Genomic DNA, 22,536 nt, shown 5'->3' with positions numbered 1-22,536 from the left:
CCTGATGTATGAGACAGCCTAAATCACTCATAATTGCCTCAAGAATAAACGATCTCTTATTCCAGACGGGTAAGAAATGTGTTCACTAACTGTGAACAGTGTGTCTCTAGCTCTCTCCATTCTGACTCTTATCTTCCAAACATTCAGTCTCTGGAACTTTAGCACACAGAATTCTCTGACCTGGCTCTGGTGCCTGCTTCTTAAGTGATTTCTTCAATCTTCAGAGTTGTAGCAATATGGGACTCACCACTACAGAGAATCTCCGCCCTTTGTGTGGGAGCCAGGCATGAAGTAGTGTGCTGACAATAAACAGACAGAGTGGAACCGCCCCGAAGCATAAACGGCATTTCTTCCCTCTCAACGTTTTCAGTTTCTTGCTGTAGCTGAAACTCAGCTTGTCAGCCCTGAGATGAGTGCTACAGAGCCTGCAGAGGCTTTTCTGAGCATGTTCAGTACCAAAGACAGACTGCAGGAAGGCAAGAACGGTATGTATTTAATGCATATTCGAATGGAACTACAAGAGCAGAGAGCTGCTTGTCCGGGACAGGAATAGAAGCAGAGGGCAGAGGAGCTGAACCTCAGGACTGTGAGCCTGCCACAGTGGGTTTCTGCAGAACCAGAGAATGCAGACAAGAGTTTAGTTAGCTAAGAGGGTTTTACATTAGTTATTCTATTGGAGCATATAATTTTTAACACTTAAATAGTTCTCAAGAAAGAAATGAACAGTTAATTGCTATACAAAAGCCTTAGTGAAGATTTTGTTGTTGTTCTTTGTTCTTAACTTGCTAGTCCACTGTTTTCCCAGGGATCTGGTAAATTACTCAGGTGAATTACACCAAGTCCCTGTGGAAAATGCTTGCTCTTTAAGTCCCACAGCAAAGGCAAATTCAAACAACAGTTTGGCAACCTGCACAGTGACAGGAAGTGCCTGGAAAGCTGGGGCTTTTGCTTTGCAGATCCATTGTGATGGAAATAGATGTAAGGAAGAGGCTGGAGGCCTGGGGTCCAGGCTGACCCCACCTAGGAAGAAATCCTCTGCATTTTGAGTTTCTAGTAAATAATACTAGGAAATATAATGGGTTTTCTACTTTAGTCTTCAGAAAGAAAACGAATTTGTGTTTATTGCATTTTGAAAATGTCTATGCTTCATTATATTTCACTCTTTTATCTTCTTTTTTCCTTTTTCCCTGTCCCTTCACCTTAGTTTTTTTCATTTAGGAAAAGATACTGGATTTTGGCAAAACAAGATTGATATTTACCAAAATATAAAATTAATGACAAAATATTAACACTTATCACTTAAGCTGAGTATTCTCCTAACTGAAACATTTTTATTAGCACTATTATTATGTTGTTGTTTGTTGTTGTTGTTGCTGCTGTTGCTGCTGCTCCTGCTGTTGCTGCTGCTTCTGTCTGCTGCTGATTAACTAATTCTTTGAGACAGTCTCATACTTTATTCCAACTGACTGATAACTCCTGTTCCCTTTGCCCCAGCAGGGTTGAATTTGGAAAACAAATACTTAACCAATAGGAGCACACCTGTTATTAATGTGGAGCTTCTGTCCAAAGGGTGAATGTTGTGTTACTGGAGGCATTCCGCAACTTGTAACTTGTCTCTTGTCTCTCATTTGAAACCATAGCTGGTTCTGTGAGCGAAGCAGTCTTTTTGTTTTGTTGTGTTTTGTTTTCTTTTGTTTTGTTTTTCAAGACAGGGTTTCTTGTTTGGTCAAAAGTTTCCTAGCTCCCTAACACCCCTTTATACAAAGAGTCTGGAAAATTATAATCGGGGGCCTCATCCCAGCCCCTGGCACCCATCTTTGAAATACTGGGCAGAAACTCCATTTCAAGCTCCATCCCCTGAGAGTTGCCTTAGTCCAAACTCCACCTTTGAGAAAGCCTGCCAAGAATTACCCCTCCCCAGGGCATGTCAAGAAGGCCTGCCAAATGGTAACCCCTCCTCAGGGAAGGTCAAGACCACTCCCACAGGCTACTTAAACTGCTCCCTAGAGACTGTACATGTGGTCTCCACTTCTCTCTCTCCCCTCCCCATGCTTTCTTGGTGCCACTCAGGAGCACTGAATTAAACATGGGTGTTTTTTTAATTGGTTTGATTTGGTCTGATTGGACTTATTTGCTTCCGTGGAGAGACTCATCTAAGAAATATTCCTAACATTTCCCATGTAGCCCTGGCTGTACTGGAACTCACTCTTACAGACCAAGCTGGTCTCAAATGCAGGTATCTGACTACCAGCCTCTGACTCGTGAGTGCTGGAATTAAAGGTTTTGTCAACTTTTTAAGAAATAAACTCAAAACCAGATCAGCAATGTTTCATTTCTTTGTTTTTTGAGAGATCATTTCTAATATTGTTTCCCAAAAAGACACAAAAGCTATGTTACAACTGTGCTATGGGAGGTGTTAGGTTTTAGAAGGAGATGCATGTATATACAGTATGAGAAAGGTGAACAAAAAAATGCCATTTATGTATCAAAATGAAATAGGTGGTATCATTTTATACCACTGTAAATACAGAGTATGACCAGTAAATCTTGCTGTTGATATCATTTATGAAATGTTTGGTGTGAAATCCTATTTGAACTCAGTGAAAGGAAAAAGTTACACCATTTATGTACCAAGAAGAAACAGACAGTATTAGATTTTATTCAACTGTAAATATGAACGACTATCAGTAAACCTTGCTGTTGATATTATATATGAAATGTCTGGTGTGAAATCCTACTGGAACCTGGGTGATTAGATGCTTGAAATGTCTACTAGAAGGCATATCAGGTATTGTTCTTTAACACAATTCCAAACTTTACAGTTTGGTTCTTTTTTTCTTTTCTATCTTCCTTTCTTTTAAATTGACATTTTATGCTTACCACACACTTTTATTGTTTCATTATGGTGACTACATTAGAAACTCCTTCAGCTATTTTTAGAAACACTTTACATTATTGTGAACTCTATCCTATTGTGCCTTTGATGCCAGAGCTGATACCTCTTTCCAGCAGATATTGCCTCGTTCCTATTTACTCTCCCAAGACCAGTAAGAGATATTAATTCCCATGTATGTATTGTGACATTGTTCATAATAACCAGCCCATAGAACCCACCTTCATCTATCACTGAATAAATGGGGAATTATGACTATATAAAAGAGAAGATGAGATGACATTTTTTGTGACAGCATGAATAAACCTGAGTGACATGCTGAGTAAAATTAATCAGGCACGGAGGGCATAACAGTGTTTGACAGTTAGATGGAATGACTAGGAGTATGGACTATTAATTCAGAATTTGGCAGAGATTTTAAGTACAATTCTAAACTCAACAATCATAGGAAAGTATAGACATTTCAAGTTTGAAGGCATTTAGAAATCTGATACTTTTTAAAGAAGTAATCTTGGGGATGGGGTAACAAGAGGAATAGAAAACTGATGAAAACCTATTTTTCACATGCAGACCAGTGTTGGAGCTAGGTAGTGAGTACATGAGAATTTAACATATTTTTCTTTATTTTAGTATAAACTTGCAATTCTCAATAAGAAATGCCTTGTTTTCAAATGTTAAAAAATAGAAGAGAAGAAAAGATGAGGAATGACTTACAGATGAACTGACCTTCAGAGGACCACTGAAACAAATGGGTCTTTATTTGGAGAGATTAAAGGACACTTTGAGTATCACCTTAGTAGAAAGAAAAAAGTAGAAATCATGATAATTGAGTTTCTAAAGAATTTTTTTGTTGGTGGAGGCCGCTTGTTTGTTTCCTGGCTGTCCAGACTCTGAAATAATCATATAGAAACTTTATTATTTAAATTACTGCTTGCACTACTAACTCTAGTTTCTTATTGGCTAGCTCTTACATCTTAAATTAAGCCATTTATATTAATCTGTATATCTCCACATGGCTGTGGTTTACTAGCAAGATTCAGTTGCATATGTCTACTGCAACAGGGGTCTACATGAGTGTCTTGCGACTCCATCTTCTTTCTCCCGGCATTCAGTTTATTTTCCCTCCTAGCTCTAGTCTGTAAAGCCTCTGGCTGAAACAGGTTTATTCATTAACCAATTAAAGCAACACAGAGACAGAATTTTTATCTAATATGAACAACAAAATATGAATGTTGAGAGTTTTGTAGGTCGTCAAAATCCAAAGGACATTATATAATGCTTACAATTCTCCAATCCTAAGCATTGTTTTTCTTGTTAGTTTAAGCATCAGTCCTCTTAAGACTTCGAGATGTATTCTCATGTCAGACGTATGCTCACATCTCCGTCACAGTGAAATATAGATTTGTAATTCCACTCAAATTCCTCTGAGACACATCACAGATTCTTCCCAGACAGTCCTTCCTCATATTTGTTTTTCCAGACATTTGCTGTTCCCATGGATCCTACAGACTGGTAGTCATCCACATGTGTTACTTGTGTGTCAAGTATAAACAGTTGACCTCAGAGTTAAGCACCACTGATCTACAACAGTTCTGAATTTAGAACTTTGAGAGCAGCTCGAAGAACATCAGCATTTATTTTGCAGAAGGTTAAGAAAAGCCAACAGGAACACTGGTAGATTAGATTAGCTAAACCAGAAACAATTTAGCGATATTTGGAGAGACCTAAATAAATAAATAAACCCCACACAGCTTTGTTATCAGATTCTCAAGATTGGCTGCAGGACAACTTGCTTGGAGCCCACTACTCTAGAGCTGTGGAGGATCTAAGCCTAAGGAATACTTGGGCACAGTGTTAAGAGATGGTCAGGCACAAGCACGTGCTCCAAGTAGGAGAAGTGAGTTTTAGTATGTGATACAGATTGCCTCAAAGGGTAGGCAGAAGCCAAAACATACTTAAATCTTTGTTTCTGCCCCTCTATGATTAGGTGATGTCATTTCTGCAAATTTGACCTCTTTATTTTTCTAAGTTGCTCAGCTAGACTAATTCTTTTGTATTTTCATACAGTTTGGAGGTTATCTTGTGCTGGATGGTTAAACATGGTTAAAAGCACTGGCTTCCTTTGCAGAGAACCCAGATTTAGTCTCTTGTACTTTCATGGGCAACACAACTATTCATAACTCCATTTCCAAGGAATTCAGTACCCTTTTCTGGTTTCCTTTTGGATCAGGCAAGCACATCATACACAGACATAAAATGAGTCTTTCTTTGTCCCTTCACCTCCCAAATGATGACATAGAAACTTCTTATTAGTTATGAAAGTTTGGCCTTAGTTTAGGCTTGTTTTGAACTTGATCTTAGAAATTAAATTTAACCATTTCTATTAACTAATGTTTTGCATTGTAACTCTTTTTTTTACCTTGCTTTCATTCTGTATGTTCAACAATTTCAGTGTCTCATTGGCATCTCGATGTTGCCTCCTCTTCCTTTCTCTCCAAGGAAATCCCACCTATCTCTCCTACATAGTTATTGACCTTTCAGCTCTGTATTAAACCAATCTGAAAGGGCCTTGGCAGAGACACATCTTCACAGTGTACAAATATTCAGCAACACAGACATATATGCAGGCAAATCAACCATATGCATAAAATAAAAACTAAAGTTAATAAGAGTGACAGATCCTGCTTATTTCTTTGAAATGTCCTATATCCATAAATGTGTTGGAAAGAATTCCTTCAACTACTAACCTCCTGAGAGCTTTTGTTATTTTGTGCTAATATTAATTTATTTCACACAATATTGAAAACTTCTTAAAATGTTCCTATATTTCACCCATTAATTATGTCCATGTGTTCTATTATATTTAAATGTGTTTACTAATTTATTTACTCACTAAGTTCTAATGTGCTCTGTTATATTTATGGATGTGTTTACTAATTTATTTACTTACTAGGTTTTTGAAACTGATCCAGGTTGGCCTCAAACCTCCTTTGTAGCCAAGGCTGCTCTCATACCCATGGCTCTCCAACTCCTGTATCTCTAGCACTAGAACTGCAGAAGTGTACCCACATATCTGTCTCGTTGACTAGAGGGGGAGTTATACAGACAGTCATTAGCTGCCCCATGTGGAAGGTGGGAACCAAACTTGGGTCCTCTATAAGAGCAACAACTCTTATAATTTCTCAGTTATCTATTATCTCCATCCTCTTGCTGATTCCTGCCACCTCCAACCCCCACAATGTTTCCCTCAGTCCTAACCAGTCTATTCTTAAGAAACAAACTCCACAGGTGTTTTGTTGTTGTTGTTGTTGTTGTTGTTATTTCTTTTTCATCCTGATCTCCACTCTTTCTGTTTCTAATTCGTTTATTGGCTCTTAGTTCAATAACTGGAGGACTTCATGGCGACACTTCTGCTTCCCTTTCTTCAACTTTTCTGTGAGCCATAACATCATTTCCAGATCAGGACATTCTGTGAAGTGTATTTTCAGAGGAGGAGTACAAGCCAAATCAACAGATGATTCTGAGTAAATACAGCTTTCTCCATGAAAGATTCTTGAGACTGATATTCTTATTTTTCTCAGGTAAAAAGCTCCAAGGAGAATGTCTCAGAATCGTCTCCCCCGCGTCTCCTGCTGCGCTTTACTGCTGCTATGCAGTGATCATGGTCCTCACTGGAGCTGTGGTTGGACTTTCTGTGGCTCTGTCATTGTCAGGTGAGTGACATTCTCCAGATCCTGCAGCATCTGTCCACATCCACACTGTCAGTTACACTCACTGAGCACTGTGAGCCAGGCACTGTGTGAGGGGCTGGAGAGAAAACACACTGGAAATTCCTGTTTTCTGGGAACTTAGGGTTTAGCAGAAATGTGCAATGAATGATCATCAGGTTGTGGTGTATGCAGGAGGCCAGGTCATCATCCCTGGGAGAATGGCATTGAGCAACCTCTCGACAGATGCAGGAGACATATGTCTACCATGGGGAATTATTCAAAATAGAAAACAAGGGGAGCAATACCCAAAGAAGGAAGCTCAAGGAACTGTGAAGACAGAGAGGAGAACTATATCCAGGATGATACAGCACCTTCCCCTAGTACCCATGGTGTTACTTACCATGTTCAACTATATTTTGATAGTATTCAACGAAAGGTTTCTGAAGTGATCAATTTATAGAATTTTAGAACTACACTGTTCAGAATAGTGTAATAAAAGATTTGTACTGTTGACGTCTGGTGGGGGGTACTCTTTCCCTCTTGACAGTTGTCCACCAAGTTGAGAGGTGAAAATAAAGAAGGAGTGACAGAAAGTTTTGTATACAGTCCATGACAACAAATGAAGAGAGGCCTCTGGGAGACAGACTTAAGTGGATCAGCTAAAGTTTATTCCAAAGTATAAGGAATATATTGTATTAAGAAGCCTGGGGACAAACTGTAGTATGATCCCATCACAAGACTTGGTTTGTGGCAGTAGAGTCCTTCAGAATAGACTTTCTAGCATAAGTCTTCTTAGCAGGGCTCTGTATCATGAGTCAAGTGAAGAATGAATCAAGCATCTGGTATTAAAGACAGGTATCTGGTTCAGAGACAGCTTTCAGATAAGGTCAGTCCTCCAGACCCAGGGACATCCTGCAGATGAAACTAGACAGAGAGCAGGAAGTTTTGTTGGGGAAGGAGGAAGTTCCATACTGTTAAACTAGAGAGAAAGCTGCTAGGCTATGGTAGACTGTGACCTCTAACATGTCAGCATATATTCCAACATCTGAGCAATCCCTTAGTGCAACATGTTCACACTGTGTACACTACCTTCCCAATAGTCCTCACTGTTACCTCAGTTATCAGGCTGACTGTCAAAGTAGGTGTCCACACAGAGTGCTTGTTGCTTTCGCAGCCCTAATTGTAGTGAACAATCATAATGCAGAATAAGTGATGATACTATAAAAGTTAACTTCCTGTGCCCCTATTGTCAGTGAGCACCTGAAAGAGATTGGAGTACAGGCCTGAGATGTGATACCTTTAGCTAAAGGGCAATTATCTTAAGGAGAAGACTCCTACATATCAGTTAAGAAAACTACAGTCAACAATCAAACCTCACTTCTGAGCTCAGTAGGGTTTGCCAATTCTTGTTATAACTCATTTTATTGTCTAAATTTTAGGAGTAAAGCCAGACCAAAAAAAATATGCTACTTGCCCAAGAAACTGGATTGGATTTGGGAATAAATGTTTTTATTTTTCTGAAGACACAAGCAACTGGACATTCAGTAAGAACTTCTGCATGGAACTAAACGCCCAGCTAGCTCGATTTGACAACATGGAGGAACTGGTAAAAAAGATCAGAATTAATTTGTTTGTTCTATTGAATATGTATTGCCTGAGTTCGACTGGTTAAAGATGAAGCATCAGGAAGGATGGAGACATGGGGGACATGTGAGTGTGGCCATTTGTTGATGGCAACACTTCTGATTGGAGCCCTGAGTTAGTCAAGATTGGAACCCTGAGTTATTCAAGAAACATTTTCTCATAGTCAGTCTGGAAGGTCAGATATGCAATTTTACTGAGATACCTGCTGGTGATGAGCATTTTTCTCCAAACTAGCATATGCTGCATCCTAAAGGGGAAAACTGTTAATAACTGCAAGGGGAGGCTTAACCAGGAACTAACCCAGCCATGAGGAATATGTCCTTAAACTCGGTACTTTAGTTCAAATGAGGTACTAACAATTGTGGCTGTCAACTGGATCCACTGAGAACTGAGGGCTATTATGGCTCCAAAGTATGTGTCCCTCAGATACACCCTCTTGTCATCAAAAGAGGAAGCTGTGGGGTGGGGACATTCAAGGGTCATCTGAAACAGAAAGACAAATATATTTGCTTTTCATGTTTTATGACAGAATTTCATAAACAGATACAAAGGGACCTTTGACTACTGGATCGGCCTGCACAGAGAATCACCACAGCACCATTGGAAATGGATGGACAACACGGAATATAACAACTCGTATGTTTTCAAATCATTTTCCTTCTACTATGAACCTTTGTTGTGACGTGTGTGAGTTGTGTCTATTAGAGAGGAATGGCTGTGTCAAGTGAAGCCAGCTGTACTGCCTTAGAGGTATATTGGCCATCACTTTCAAAACCTTTACTTAGTATGATTTTCCTCAAAATCTTTAGCATGATGATGGTATTTAGGGTAGCTATTGTCTTCTCCATCACTAATTTAAATTTCTTTGTTGTTGATAAATGCCCTGTGTGGAATGTAGAAATAACATTAGATGGACAATGAGAACCCTGGGACTTCAGGAAGCCACTGCAGAAGGGCAAACCTGAGACCCATCAGTCCACCATGTGTCTGGCTGCACCTGTTCACAGAAGCAGAGGCTTCAAGGCCTTGGGAACCTCCTCTAAAATCTAACTAGAGAGCACCCAAGACAATTCTTAAATGTGAGCATAGATGCTTTGAATGGAGCCATTATAGACCCAGTCTTGTCCATTATTAAAGTCCATTCAGAAATTTACTAAGAAGTGGTTTTTCCCATATGTGAAATGCTTCAAAACAGAATTGGAAATCATCCTCACTAAGGCCAACTACGTCTGTAGTTCATTTGAACTAGGTAGCAAGCACTAGTTAAATTCTTTGTACACAAATGAAGGGTTCGTTCAACTTGGATAAATGTCAAAAGTACTGTGTTCAAATCAAATCCTGAGAATGAAAAAGGCAGTAGGTACAAAACTAATGCAGATGATTCTCTTGGACTCTTCCTTTGATCATATTAAATAAGTAGTAGAGACAGACAAGTTTTCACTGAGGAGTGAATGCAGTTCTGGGCTCTGCAGATTTACTGTTTTTGGTTTATTTTCAGGGTTCCCATCCGAGGAGTGGAAGACTATGCCTACCTGAACAACAATGGGATCAGCACTGCCAGGATTTATGCAGACAAGAGACAGATCTGTAGCATGCTCAACAGCTATATCCTGCAATGCTAAATTCCTTTTGCTTCTTTCTAGTCTTTGTCAAGAGATGTTTTTTAACCTGATAGCTACAGTTGCTGCTCTAGTCCCCATCTTCCAACATTGTTTTCAAAAGAAACTGAATATTTGTTGACATCACAACTGAAAATCATCTTGGAGAACGTCACATACATGGGCTTAGAAGAACACTGGTATGTGTAAAATGAGTGCTGTTACTCATACCCTAAGCCTCAACTACTTTCAATGTTAGTGAACCCCACTTTTATGATATGAAGTTTTTGTGCAGACAGTCTTCTTTATGAAGTTATTTGACCATCAAACTGAGGTCTCCAATATGCAGTTTTCCTTGCACTTTCATGATGAAATGCACCAGGCAGTGGTGTCTTTAAAGTGGGCCCTTGGAATGAATCTTGTTTTCACCATTATGACTGTGAGACTGGTTAGTTTCAACTAAGTTCCTGACCCAAAAAAGAGCATTTTTCTACAAAAACTCCATTTTATATCATTAAACTGTGTGAATTTTATCTACAAAAGAAACTTGATAGGTTTATGACCTTATCTGACTCAATAATCTTGTTCACAGTAGACTTGGAAAATATTGTTCTACTCATACAAACTTTTCAGATTCAGATGAGATAACTTAGGGAAATGTCCTGTCAGTGTCAGCATCTCATTTATAGTAAACACAAGGTAAGTTTTCTTCCATAGCTCTGTGGAAATAATTCTGAAAGGAATAGTAAGTTTTCATGAGTGTTGGCCCTTCTAAGGAATCCCCCCACAAGCTGCCAGTGAACTGTTCAAACCAGTTTCTTACAGAGATGGAAATTTATCACTAGTTAAATGAATCATTTTAAGAGAATATAGGAAACCAATCTTTTTTTTTCTTCTTTTTCTTTTGTGAGACAGAGTCTCACTATGTAGCATAGGCTGGCCTTGAAATCAGTAATCTCTCTGCCTTGTCCTCCTGAGTGCTGGCTTTGAAGGAGTGTGTCACCATGCCTGGCTTATGTTTATATGGGCTGGGGAGATGGGTCAGTGGGGAAGAATATTTTTGTAGAAACACAAGGACCTGAAATCAAATTCCCATCACTCACATAAAAGGCCAAGCATGGCTCTTCTCACATTTCTGTTATTTGAGGTCTACAGGGGACAGAAACAGGAGGATACCAGGACTTATTGGTCACCAGTCTAGTTCAGAGAGAGACAATGTTTCACACAACAAATATAGAGAAAATAAATTATGACTAATAAAGCAAATGGTTCACACACTTTATAGGAAGTATCCAAGTAATATGGGATTTACCCCTTCTCCTAATTCAAATTTCTCAAACTTATTCTTAATGCTTTTTATTCTTTGAGAATTTTGCTCAATGTGTTTTGATCCTATTTCCACTCTTCCAAGAATCACCTGAGCCATCCTTACCCACCCAGTTTTGTCACTTTAGAACAAACAAGCAAGCTACAGAACCCTGGGTTGAGAGAAGGCCAGGAGAGCACAGCAGAATCCCCTGGAATGTGAGCTTCAAGGGTGAGCACAGGACTGCAGAGAGAGGAGACTGTGGCCCTCCTGAGAGGGATGAGAGAGCAACCCTTTCAATGATTATGAATCTAGTGGAGTAAATATATGTTAATGGAAGAACATGAAGTTAACCAATTTTGAAGAGCAAACTTTTTCTCTTAAGTGCACATTTGTAATTTTAAGTGTACAATTTTAACAGATGAGAGAAAAGTATTCCAGGACAGGGAGAGAAGACAAGAACCCCCCTACCCCCCCCCCGCAAAAAAAATAATTAAATAGGCAGGTTGGAAAATAAGCTGTTCTTAAGTAATACTTATCTGAGTTCATTTTGACCTATGATGATGTTCGTTAATCCATGTTTGCCTGGGACCAGCCTTGACAAAAATACCACTTGCCAGGATAAGGTTGTGAGGATCAGAAATATTAATATAGAATATGAAGACACATTTAAAAATAATAAAACGGAAACCATAGAATAGTACTGAGAATGTGTTCCAGTGAATATTGAAAATTGCAGTGTTTAGTATTTACATTTTCATACCCCAATACAAAAGAGGGAAAAAGTAACTTAAAAAAGACTTCTTTAACATGATACAAAGGACAACAGTTAATTGCTTACACACATTGAGACATCAAGTCATTAGCATTCTGTTGTTTAGGTAGTGAATCCACCCTAGACCAAGTATCCTGAAGGCAGTCACTCCCGGGATAACCTCCTATGACAATAAAAGGAACAAGTATATGCCGGCATATCCTGGCCATCTGTCATTATGGAATGGATCTACCCATATGTGCCATCTTAAAGTCAAAAGAACCAAAAAACCACACCCTGAGTCAAGATGTTTATCTCTGATTGCTGTTAGCAATATTGAGCATCCTCTAACTCTTTGACCTTCAGTCAATATGGAAATAGGCTCACATTTTTGGACCTCCAAAACTTTGATCTCTTGAAACCTTATAAGAACTTTCTTTAAGAGGCAAAAATGTCAGATATTCCAGTATTATTATTATTATTTGTATTCTGTATTGAAATTCATGTTATTGAAGAGGCAAAGAGACTCATTATTTGAGTCACAATAGAAGTTTGGAAATCTAAAAGTAATTTTGGTTTAAAGTAGTAATATTTATTTTTACTTGTTTAGAAGATTGGATGAGTACAAATCAAGAAAATGTATCTATTAAAATCAGAAGCATTTTTCTTTATATTTAAGAAATGACCAAGGAATATAAAATCCTGAGCTTATGGCTGAATAGCAAGCATTGTTGTTGTATCAGCTTATTTAGAATTTTTTAAGATTAAACTTTGAACTTTTAAAATCTTAACTTAACTATTATAGAAGGGGAAGAAGATCTGGAATATGTTTTTTTTTATGTAGCTAAACCTTATTTTTAAGCACTAAAAATCATTTAATTAAACCTTTATATCCTTAAAGAACTTTACATCCTAATATATTTTTTTGTTAAATTAATCAAGAGGCATGGGTCATAGATTATTGAGAGTAGTCAATATAGAGTGAGTTTCTTTAATCAAAGGAATAGTAAAAAGTTACTTTGAAATCTGTTAGATGAGCTCTCCTCTATTTGGAATTTGGTTGCAAGATAAATGAATTTTAGATCTGGCAAAAAGAAATATAATACAAATGATTCAAAAGTGTAATTTGAACAAAGACCTTCTAGCACGTAAAAGGCATGGCACAGTCTTGTCCAATATGGGAAAATTAAACATTTTAAATGCCAGGGAATAAGTAAGAATTATTTACATTACTTAGCATACTTCAACCTGCATTTCTAATTATCCTCAATAGCTTCAATTTAAGTTAATTTATTCTTCACAGTTTATAAGTTAGTTGTCTTTATAAATCAAGAATTTTATATATTATCCCTATTATGTTTAGCATAAAAATAATGATTTTTAATTAAAGTTCTTTTAGCATTGTCACAAAACTTTTTAATCATAAAAACAATATATAAGGAGACTGTCAACTTTATACATCCTTATAGTTCTTCATGGAATATAATAGGTGCGTTAAAGAAACCACAACAGCTGTTGTATGAGTGAAAAGAGAGAAGGGTTTATTTCAAACAAGGGTCAGATGAAAGTTGGGAAACATAGATAAAGGAAACCGTCAGCCAGTTGCCTGCACATCTTAGATGCTGCCAGCAAAACATACAGAACATACAAATCCAGACATTCAAAAACCAGTCAAAAATCAAGCACACTGGGGAAACATTTCCATTCATGTGATCATTTTAACAGGAAGACAGACAACATTTTTAGATGAAACAGCACATGGCAGGCAGGTAGATTTTTTAAGTATGGTATGGGGGGGTGAAGAACAGGCAGTTAAAGACTTAGCAACTGAGAACAGTGGGGAGGGGAAGAGACTCAGATTGAAGTGAGAGCAGAAAGCAAAGATGCGAAGAGTTAATGTGTTTATACAGTAAGATTTATCTTGCTTTCATGAACATTTCCAATCAAATTGAAAAATCGTGCACAGTGTTTATAACCTGGAGAAGGTGCTATTCCTCCTATGACTTGGTTTTGGATGAGATAATTGGAAGTTCCTCCACTGCCCTGAGATTTTGTAAATAAACCAGGAGCCTCATCCATATAGAGATAAAGAGAGGGAGAGATTTTGAGTGCAGGATAAAAGAGACAGACAGCCTGGAAAATAGTTTATGAATGTTGGGGAATCACCATTTGAATTTCTCAATCAGATCAAGAAGTTTGAAAGCCTGAAAAAGTGGGTGCTGTCTGTCTCCCTTCAGTGAAGTCAGTTTTAATATTTGAATGAGGAGCTGACAGAGCTCCAAGCTCCAAGCTGAAGCATGAGTTAACTCTTTAGTTCCCAGTGAGACAAAACAATGAAAGCTGTTGGGAGCAGGCAGGGATCCTAGCTGCCAGCCCCTGGAAAGCTGGGGGAGAGTTTTATCAACCCTTGTTGGCTTTCTCAGGAGGGCAAGTGACATGATAAAGTTACTCACTCTTAACAAGTGCCCTTGGAACTTGTAGCAGTCTACCAGTGAGGACTCTCTGAGGAACTGTCTTTTCCAGAAGGGACCTCCTGGGGTTGCCCTCTAAGGTGCTAGAGGAATATCTCTTGTTATCATTCTAGGGTGTTCAAGACCCGAAATCTGCAGAATCTACCAAGTGAGCATTTGTCTTTAGCTGCCAGATTAGAGAAACATCTCTCTCAAGCATCTCTCAGGGGGTTTCTCTTCAGGGGACACCTCAACCAAGAGTTATCTCTCTTCTTGGATAGCTTTGGAAATTCCTTTCGAATCCCCTATGTTCAGGCACCATACTGTGTAACCTTGTGGATCCCATGAGATAAGATCCAACAATTTCTGATTGATCTCCAAAAATGTAAGGAACAGCTCTGATGTCTCTGGTAGATGGATGGTTGGTAGTCCAATGAGGAATTGGATACTGCCTTTCTACCCCCCCCCCCATATCTTCTTTTTCTTAATCCTAATTGCACCCTCCTTTACAAACTTCTTGTTGAGATTCTTCAATAGCAGATTCAAAAGATTTTTAACCAGACTTTTAATCAGCTGCTATTGCAGGATTATAAGCCCCTGGCTATAGAACCAGAAGCCTGTGAATCCCAACTATTCCCAGATAGTCGAGGTCAAGCTTGCTCCAAGAACTTTGATGCCCCCAAACAGCAGGAAATATTCTGATAATAATTGCCCCCTTCTCCTGACACCTGATGGTGTATCAATGGTAAACCAAAGCGGGGGGGGGGGAGTGAAGACTTCCCCTTCGGAGGGGGGGGGTATAGGGAACTATGGAGTTCGCTTGGCCTAGATGTCTTGAGAGTCATGTGTTGATGGGGAACCTCCTTCAGCCAATGGTCTTCTCTAAATTCAAGCATGTTGTTTAAATATTGTTTAATATTCTAATATGAATTTTTTAGTCTTTGAGCTATATAGATATTAAAAGTTATAGGTCAATAGTCATCCATGTTTATCACACTTATAGGTAAATTAATCAGGTTAGTTAGACACATAGAGACTTTCTGTCTCATGTCATGAGCCATCTGGTATGGGACAGAAAGAAGAAAGATCGTAGGAAAAATTAACTTTTCTCCATATCTATGTTTGTCTCTAGCATACCTTTCATTAAATATATGTCTATATGAATAATGTTTAAGTTTTCCACAATGAACAGTAGATTTTCCTGCAGTAATCTTTGAAGTTTCCAGAAAAAAGATGGGGCACCACAATGACCCCACCTGGTTGATATGACCTCATGTTGCTGATAGCAGAACTTTAAGACTGGTTTTGGGAACCAGATGTTCAAGGTGGTACCAACTTGGTTAACTGAAATGGTGTAACATCTTACAACGTTCTGGCCAAAACTCCAAATAAGAACTTTAAAAAACCCCATCGACTATTCAGAGACTATTTACAATTATACAAGGCAGTAATCTTAAAACTTAGCCATCATTTTAGTTTTATAGGATTCCACGGAAAGAACATTGCATCCATGACAGCTAAAAGTAATTTTAAAAGACGACGGCTTTTCTCCCTACAAAGTTTGTCCTCAGGGTTAAGGACATCAATTAGGGGCTGATTATAACAGGTATAGGGTTGAGGCTTGTGGTGCAAATTTTAGGCTCAAAATTCTTACTAAAATAAAAAAGAAGCCGGGTGGTTGTGGCGCATGCCTTTAATCCCAGCACTCGGGAGGCAGAGGCAGGCGGATCTCGGAGTTCGAGGCTAGCCTGGTCTACAAAAGCTAGTTCCAGGACAGGCTCTAGAAACTACAGGGAAACCCTGTTTCAAAAAACCAAAAAAAGAACAAAAAAAGAAAATTGGATAGGATAACAGGCAGATTAGTGTGAACTTACACTTATAATAATACTGAGTAATAGAGTGAATACTTGTGAGCTATTATTTATAGACAATTTACATTGGTATAGATTCTTGCATATTGATAAAATTATATTGAATATGTTCCTATTTCTGTTTATAATATTTGCATACCTATGTAAAGTCATTTTGTCATATTGTATATATGCATGTTTTAACCTATTTAAGATATTTTATATATTGATACATTTTTAGGATATATTTATCATATTATATCATACATTTCTACCTCTGATCAAGATACTTAAACATTGTTTACCTTTTGAAGTCATTGTTCTCATTTGTTGCTCAGCTGTTTAAAGATTGTTTAATATTCTTATATTAAGGCTTAGTCTTTGAGCTGTGTAGGTATTAAAAATTGTAAGTCAATAGTAATCCATGTTTGTCACATACAACGTTAGATTAATCAGGTTCTTTAGATACAAAAGATTGTATTCTACATAGATAGGTTATCTTCAAATACTTCAAAGAACTGTACAACATGGCATTTAAATAACTTAGGATTCTGTTGACATGAGACACAATTGCTCTATTCCCAAGAAAATATTGAGCATTGAAGGAAGACAATCTACTTGGAGCTTGTTTTTTTTTTAGGCAAGGTACTGCCCGTGACTCAACCACTGACAGTGTCTAGACTGGACAAGCAGGAAAAAAGAAAACACTGCCAAACCTTGCCAAGACAGAGTAAGATGGTTTTGAATATTTTTCTGCCTCTGAAAATGGTCTGTCAGTTACCGTAGGCCTTAGCCAAAATTGGTTGCAACAACATTGCAAATGAGACTTTGGTATTAGCCCAGGTAGCCAGTTCTCTCTGTCGTCTACTGAGTATTTTGTATGCTGCTTGATTGCACTTCCTGCTTACTCACCTAATATTATCTTTCTTCTTAGGTCTTCGATGGGGTTAAAGACTAGATAGTCGTGTACCAAAAAGGCTCAGACCTGCCCAATTTCTCTCTTTCTACTCTCAAACACCTGGATGCTGGATTCTGTTACTGTTTCCCCATTGTGATCTGTGAGTCCTCCCCACTTAAATAAAGAACCCTATTATTTTGCTGTATTTGGAGCTAGTGTGGGATTATTTGATTTGTGTTCTTCTTCATCTGGTGTGTTTCCCTTCTGTGTGTCATAGGTTTTTCAGGTTCGAGTCCATGACTCATGGAGCACAATGCACCTTCTAGTTTCTAAGAGATCAATGCACTCCCTCAGGCTATAAAGTATTTAGGCAAGTTTGTATTTCTCTGTAAGTTCTCTAAGTAGTCAGGGAAGCATGGAGGCTTAACAGTGCAATTGGTGTTAGACATTAGTCTTGAGTATCCTGTATAATTTGCAAACTTCACTGTATCCTGGCAACTACAAATGTATTGATCTTGGAAACTTGTGGTGTGGAGCTGTGGGCCGCGTTCCCACCGCCCAGCTCCCAGCCACCAGCTAGCTTATGCCCCAAAATAACAAAACACAAACTGTATTCTTTTAAACACTGCCTGGCTCATTAGTTCCAGCCTCTTACTCACATCTTGACTAACCCATATCTAATAATCTGTGTAACACCACGAGTGGTATCTTACCAGAAAAGATTCAGAATGTCTGTCCTGGTGGCTGGCTCCATGGCATCTGTCTCCCTGAGGAGAGGCACGGCAGTCTGGCCCAGAGAGCAGAGGCATGGCGATTTATCTCACTTAGAAGAGGCATGGCATCTGACTGAGCCATCTACCTCACTTCCTTCTTCCTGTTCTGTCTACTCCACCTACCTAAGGGCTGGCCAAGGCAATTTGTTTATTAGCCAACGAGAATCCTCCATCAGAAACTGCCATTATATTTATTGTCTTCATTAGGGTTGCTATTGCTATGAAAATACACCATGACCATGAGAACTCTTATGAAAGAAACATTTAATTGAGGTGGTGGTGTACAGTTTCAGAGGTTTAGTCCATTATCATGATGGTGGGACATGCAGGTGTACAGGCAGACATGGTGGTGGAGCTGTGACTCCTACATCTTGTTCGACTGGCAACAGAAGGTGAATTGAGACACTGGGCATGGCTTGAGCATATATTCCAACTCAAAACACACCACCACAGTTACACAATTCAGCTAACAAGACCACATGCTTTCTAATAGTGCTGCTCCTTTTGGAGGCCATTTTCCTTCAAATCACCACAAGAATTAAGGATAACCCCAAAGGGGCCTGTTTATTTAGGAGAAAGAGGAGGACAATTGTAACTGGGAGAAGAGAGGCGTGAAAAGTTTATGCACCAAGATCATCTTCTGTACCAAAAAAAAATCTAAATCAGACGAAATGAAACTGAATTATAAAAGCCAGGTTTAATGGATACAATGCTCCTGGGTGATTTTCCAGCCCTGCAGAGAGGAGATAGGAAAGAAATAATGGAAAATCATGCATCTGTTTTCTGGGGGACAGTTTAAGTTCTTGGTGGGAGTGGTCTTGAACATCTGTTGAAGAGATGTCATTATTTCACAGAATTTCTGAGATGCAGCAGGACTTAGAGTTGGGTGAGGGGGCTTGGGATCAAGCTTCCAGCAGAACATTCAGGACTCTTTAGGTATATGAATATCAGGGATTCGGGTGGACCTTCCACAAGAATATCCCAGACTTTTTTAGTATATGGACACAAGTTTGTGTCTGCTGCTTCATGTGGGCATGGGATGATCACAGGAGGGGGAGATGGTGGTCTCACACACAACAGGAGGTGTGAGTGGAGGAACATCCAGTTAACAGTCATCCTGGAGACCTCAAGCATTGGTTTTGTGAGGAAGCAGAAAAGGCAAGCTGATATGAAATAAAATAGATTATTAATACCTGTCTTAATTGTGCTGACAAAGATGATTGTGCCAGGAAGAAAATCTGATAGGCCCTTCCTTGGGACATTATGGAAAACCAGAGGGAGGAGTGTCCCAGCTGCTGGACAGACCAAGTATTCTGAATAGGTGCCTGTTTGAGCCTAGAGAGGTGGTACCAAGGGTGACATCTCAGGAGATGTTGCAGGTGCTGGCATTATCTGGAGGGCCCTCTGCAGGTTGGCTTGGCATGAGTCTAGCAGAAGGGGTAGGCCTGTGCAGATACCTATAGGTATCTGTAAAATAATTGGGACAAATTTATATCTTGGTGTCAAAGAAAAATGCTATGACTTTAGGTTTAAAGGCATGAACATTTTAGAAGACTGAGGAAATTTAAAACTCTGAACCTCTGTATACCTAAAATCTGTTTATCCTGTACCATGAAGCCTGTGAAAGAGGCACATCTATCTGTACTTTTAGCCAAAAACTTAACTAATAACTAATTAGTGCCCTAATTATCAAATACATTCAGACAAATCTGACAGGGATAAATAAATGAGCAGAAGCAAGACAGCTTTTCCAGTCACCTAGGCAATCCCAAGTCTCTCTGTATTTTTTGGCACATTTTTTAGAAGAGTATTTGCCTTTAGATGATGTTTTTTGGAGAGCAGATATTTGGGGAGATTGCCTTACCTGTCTTGGCAAGATCAGATGGAATCCACCAGTGTTGTCCAGACTAGACAGGGTCTAGGGAGCTGATGAGGTGAAACGCAAATTTTTCTGTGTAGCTGATTTTGCCACATCCAAAGGAAGCCTTCAGGAGGATGTTTGTCTGAGGCCATGCATCTTCTTGGAGGAACTACAGAATGTTGCATGAGCTGGCATGTCTCTTTTGTTAAATGCTATAATGTCAGATCTTTAAAGGCACTTGAGAATCAGGGTACCATTACATGTCAGGTATATCTAAATTAGACATGTAAGTTAAATTTGGACACATAGTTTAATTTATTAGTTACAGCTTACCAACATTAGCAGAGGCCATGAGATTAGAAAGATTATTTAAGTGTCTAGGTTCTCTTTCTTTCTTTCTTTCTTTCTTTCTTTCTTTCTTTCTTTCTTTCTTCCCCCCCCTCTCTTTCTTCCTTTCTTTTTTTGTGGTTCTGAGACCTAGAGTGATGTGGGAATCCTCTCTGTGTGTTGTAATTACCATTAATGAATAAAGAAATTGCTTTGGACCTATAGCAAGGCACACCTTAGGTAGGCTGGGAAAGCTAGGCTGAATGCTGGGGGGAAGATGGGCAGAGTCAGGGAGAAGTCATGGAGACGTCATGGAGACACCACCAGAGACATATGTGTTGAAACTTTGCTGTCAGGTCACAACCTCATGGTGATGCACAGACTAATGGAGATGGGTTAAGTTAAGATGTAAGAGTTAGCCAATAAGAATCTAGAGCTAATGGGCCAAGCAGTATTTTAAATAATATAGTTTCTGGGTGATTATTTCAGGGTTAAACAGGTGGGAACTACCAAGAGGCCCTCCCTCCAACAAATTGGTGCCCAGGTGGCCAACTAAAGTCCACTTAAAACCTGAGAAGGCTTGGAAAGAAAATCTAGGTACTAAAAACAATGTTCAGCTACTTTTTTTCCAAAATGGGCTTTGCTCACTGGCAGCTTACTGCAGCTCCTTTAAGAGAGGTTTTTCTGGTTCATCCATAGCAGAAAAAAATGCTTTGAAATGCTGGATTACGGGGCCATCCTGACAGTGCAAACTCACGCTTTCAGGCAGAAGGTCCGGCTACAGAACATTTGAATGGGGTTTGTGAGCAGGCTGCTGAAGCTTGCTTAACAGTGACATGGACTGCCTGTGTGCCTGAGTATGAGGCTGTGTGTACAACTCTCAGAGATGTGAGCGGCTCCACCATGCTGGACTGGGTGGGAAAGCAGGAAGTACTGTATATATCATATTAATACCACTACTTAAATTTTAGATTGGGCACACAAGCAGGAGGTACCATATATACCATAGTAATGGTGCAGCTTAAGTTTTAAGAAGTGCTTAGCATTTTTAAAAACCCTCCTGGACAGTACAGAATTACAGATATGCAATAAAGAAAAATCCATAGGAGTCAGTGTTGGAAAAATGTACATAATCATGGGAGAAAGAAGAAAAAAGTATAGAAAGTCATAAAATACAGTTAATGCTTTTTTGAATAAAAGGCTAATGTCTTTAAAGAAACAGAGTACAGATAGTCAGAGAATAAAAGGAGTAAAGAAATTTAAACCACGTAAAAATGGAAAATTCACAGAGAGTCTGGATTATGTATATTATTGTGTTTTCTTTGAACTTTTTGACTGTGAAGGAGCTAAATGCAGAGTGACACTTCATTGTATGGGCTGCTAAGCTAAACAAGCATGCATATAATAAAGGTATCATGATTTCTAAATTTGGGTCTAAGGATTTGGTGCTTTGGAAAAGAGATTCTTATCTTGTTTCCACAGAAGAAGAAAACCTGTTTTTGCTTCCAGACTGGTGTGGTTTGATAGAGCACAACCCCCTGAAAGTTCACCATGAACACCGTCAAAAAATTACTTAGCCTAACTGCTGATTGAGATGAATCTAGCACATAGGATATACCATGAAAAACCTGATTAACGGTGACCCCAAAGAGCAGGAAGCAGTATAGACAGAACTACAACCATATTCCCAAACATTATCTATAAATGTTTGTTTACATTTAAAGCAGGATATGCTATAGAGATTTGCATTGGTATGGATCTTAGTTTAGTGATACAAATTTAAGGTTAATTTTGTTATATGTATATTTCTGCTCTTGATTAAGATATTGTGATTGTGTACTTCATTTAAAATGTAATGTATAATTAAGAAATATAGGTTAATAGTCACCTATAATCATCAAGCTTGCATTCATATTAGTTAAGTTTTATATATATATATATATATATAGCTATATAGATATAGATATAGATGATAGATAGATAGATGATAGATAGATGATAGATGATAGATAGATAGATAGATAGGGAGATGATAGATGATAGAGAGAGAGAGTTAGAGAGAGAGAGAGAGATATTTTAGTTAGGTATTCTTTAAATCTTTCAAAATTTGGCATTTAAAATGTTTTATAACTTAAGACTTTTCAGGACTGTGAGACACATATGCTCCTGGCAGCACCAATTGCTTCAAGAGGGAAATGGGCATCGAAGAGGCTTCTTATAGTGTTGGTTAGCCATTTGGGCAAAAACTGCTCCTTCCTGGACTGCTTCATAGACTGGACATGCAGAACACACAAAGAAATGAGTGCTAAACTTGCCTAAAGGTGAGGCGATCCTTCAGGGTTCCTGATTCATGGAAGAGTCAGCTAGACATTCTGCAGGACACAGAAAAATGTGACAGACCAGATGCCAGGAACTGTCTATGAAATTTCCTGCCTTATGGAAAAGTCTGCTGGATACTGTGGGCCTGTGGGC

The 22,536-nt window shown here is 38.7% G+C and overlaps 1 protein-coding gene and 1 long non-coding RNA gene across 4 annotated transcripts; one reads left to right on the top strand and one right to left on the bottom strand.

Moving 5' to 3' along the window:
• Positions 1 to 278: 278 nt before the first annotated feature.
• Positions 279 to 17,308, top strand: LOC119806552 (C-type lectin domain family 2 member D11-like). 3 transcript variants are annotated; one of them, XR_005284226.1, is made up of 6 exons: positions 280 to 485; positions 6,475 to 6,606; positions 8,043 to 8,209; positions 8,777 to 8,883; positions 9,746 to 10,045; positions 17,140 to 17,308. XR_005284226.1 is itself a non-coding variant. In XM_038318331.1 (5 exons), the coding sequence occupies exons 1-5, from the start codon at positions 410 to 412 to the stop codon at positions 9,867 to 9,869; spliced, it is 606 nt and encodes a 201-aa protein (XP_038174259.1). In that variant the 5' UTR covers positions 280 to 409; the 3' UTR covers positions 9,870 to 11,628. The 3 variants fall into 3 exon arrangements, 1 of the variants encoding a protein (XP_038174259.1); XR_005284227.2 differs by lacking the exon at positions 17,140 to 17,308 and having other exon boundaries at positions 279 to 485; positions 8,777 to 8,997; positions 9,746 to 9,889; XM_038318331.1 differs by lacking the exon at positions 17,140 to 17,308 and having other exon boundaries at positions 9,746 to 11,628.
• An 815-nt stretch (positions 17,309 to 18,123) lies between these two features.
• On the bottom strand, positions 18,124 to 20,155 carry LOC119806561. Its single transcript, XR_005284230.1, has 2 exons — positions 19,741 to 20,155; positions 18,124 to 19,343 (listed from the first exon to the last, which is right to left on the bottom strand). It is a non-coding gene; the product is annotated as an uncharacterized LOC119806561 (long non-coding RNA).
• Between the last annotated feature and the right edge of the window lie 2,381 nt (positions 20,156 to 22,536).

The sequence above is a fragment of the Arvicola amphibius genome, chromosome 2 (genome assembly GCF_903992535.2).
Source record: "Arvicola amphibius chromosome 2, mArvAmp1.2, whole genome shotgun sequence".
Classification (NCBI taxonomy): Eukaryota; Metazoa; Chordata; class Mammalia; order Rodentia; family Cricetidae; genus Arvicola; species Arvicola amphibius.
This window is presented reverse-complemented; position numbering and strand designations above follow the sequence as displayed.

Bases quoted from the DNA above. Each gene is read 5' to 3' on its own strand.
- LOC119806552 (XM_038318331.1), top strand. From the start codon at position 410: ATGAGTGCTACAGAGCCTGCAGAGGCTTTTCTGAGCATGTTCAGTACC. The intron at 486-6,474 runs GTATGTATTTAA...TATTTTTCTCAG, and splicing joins ACTGCAGGAAGGCAAGAACG to GTAAAAAGCTCCAAGGAGAA. The intron at 8,210-8,776 runs GTAAAAAAGATC...GTTTTATGACAG, and splicing joins TTGACAACATGGAGGAACTG to AATTTCATAAACAGATACAA.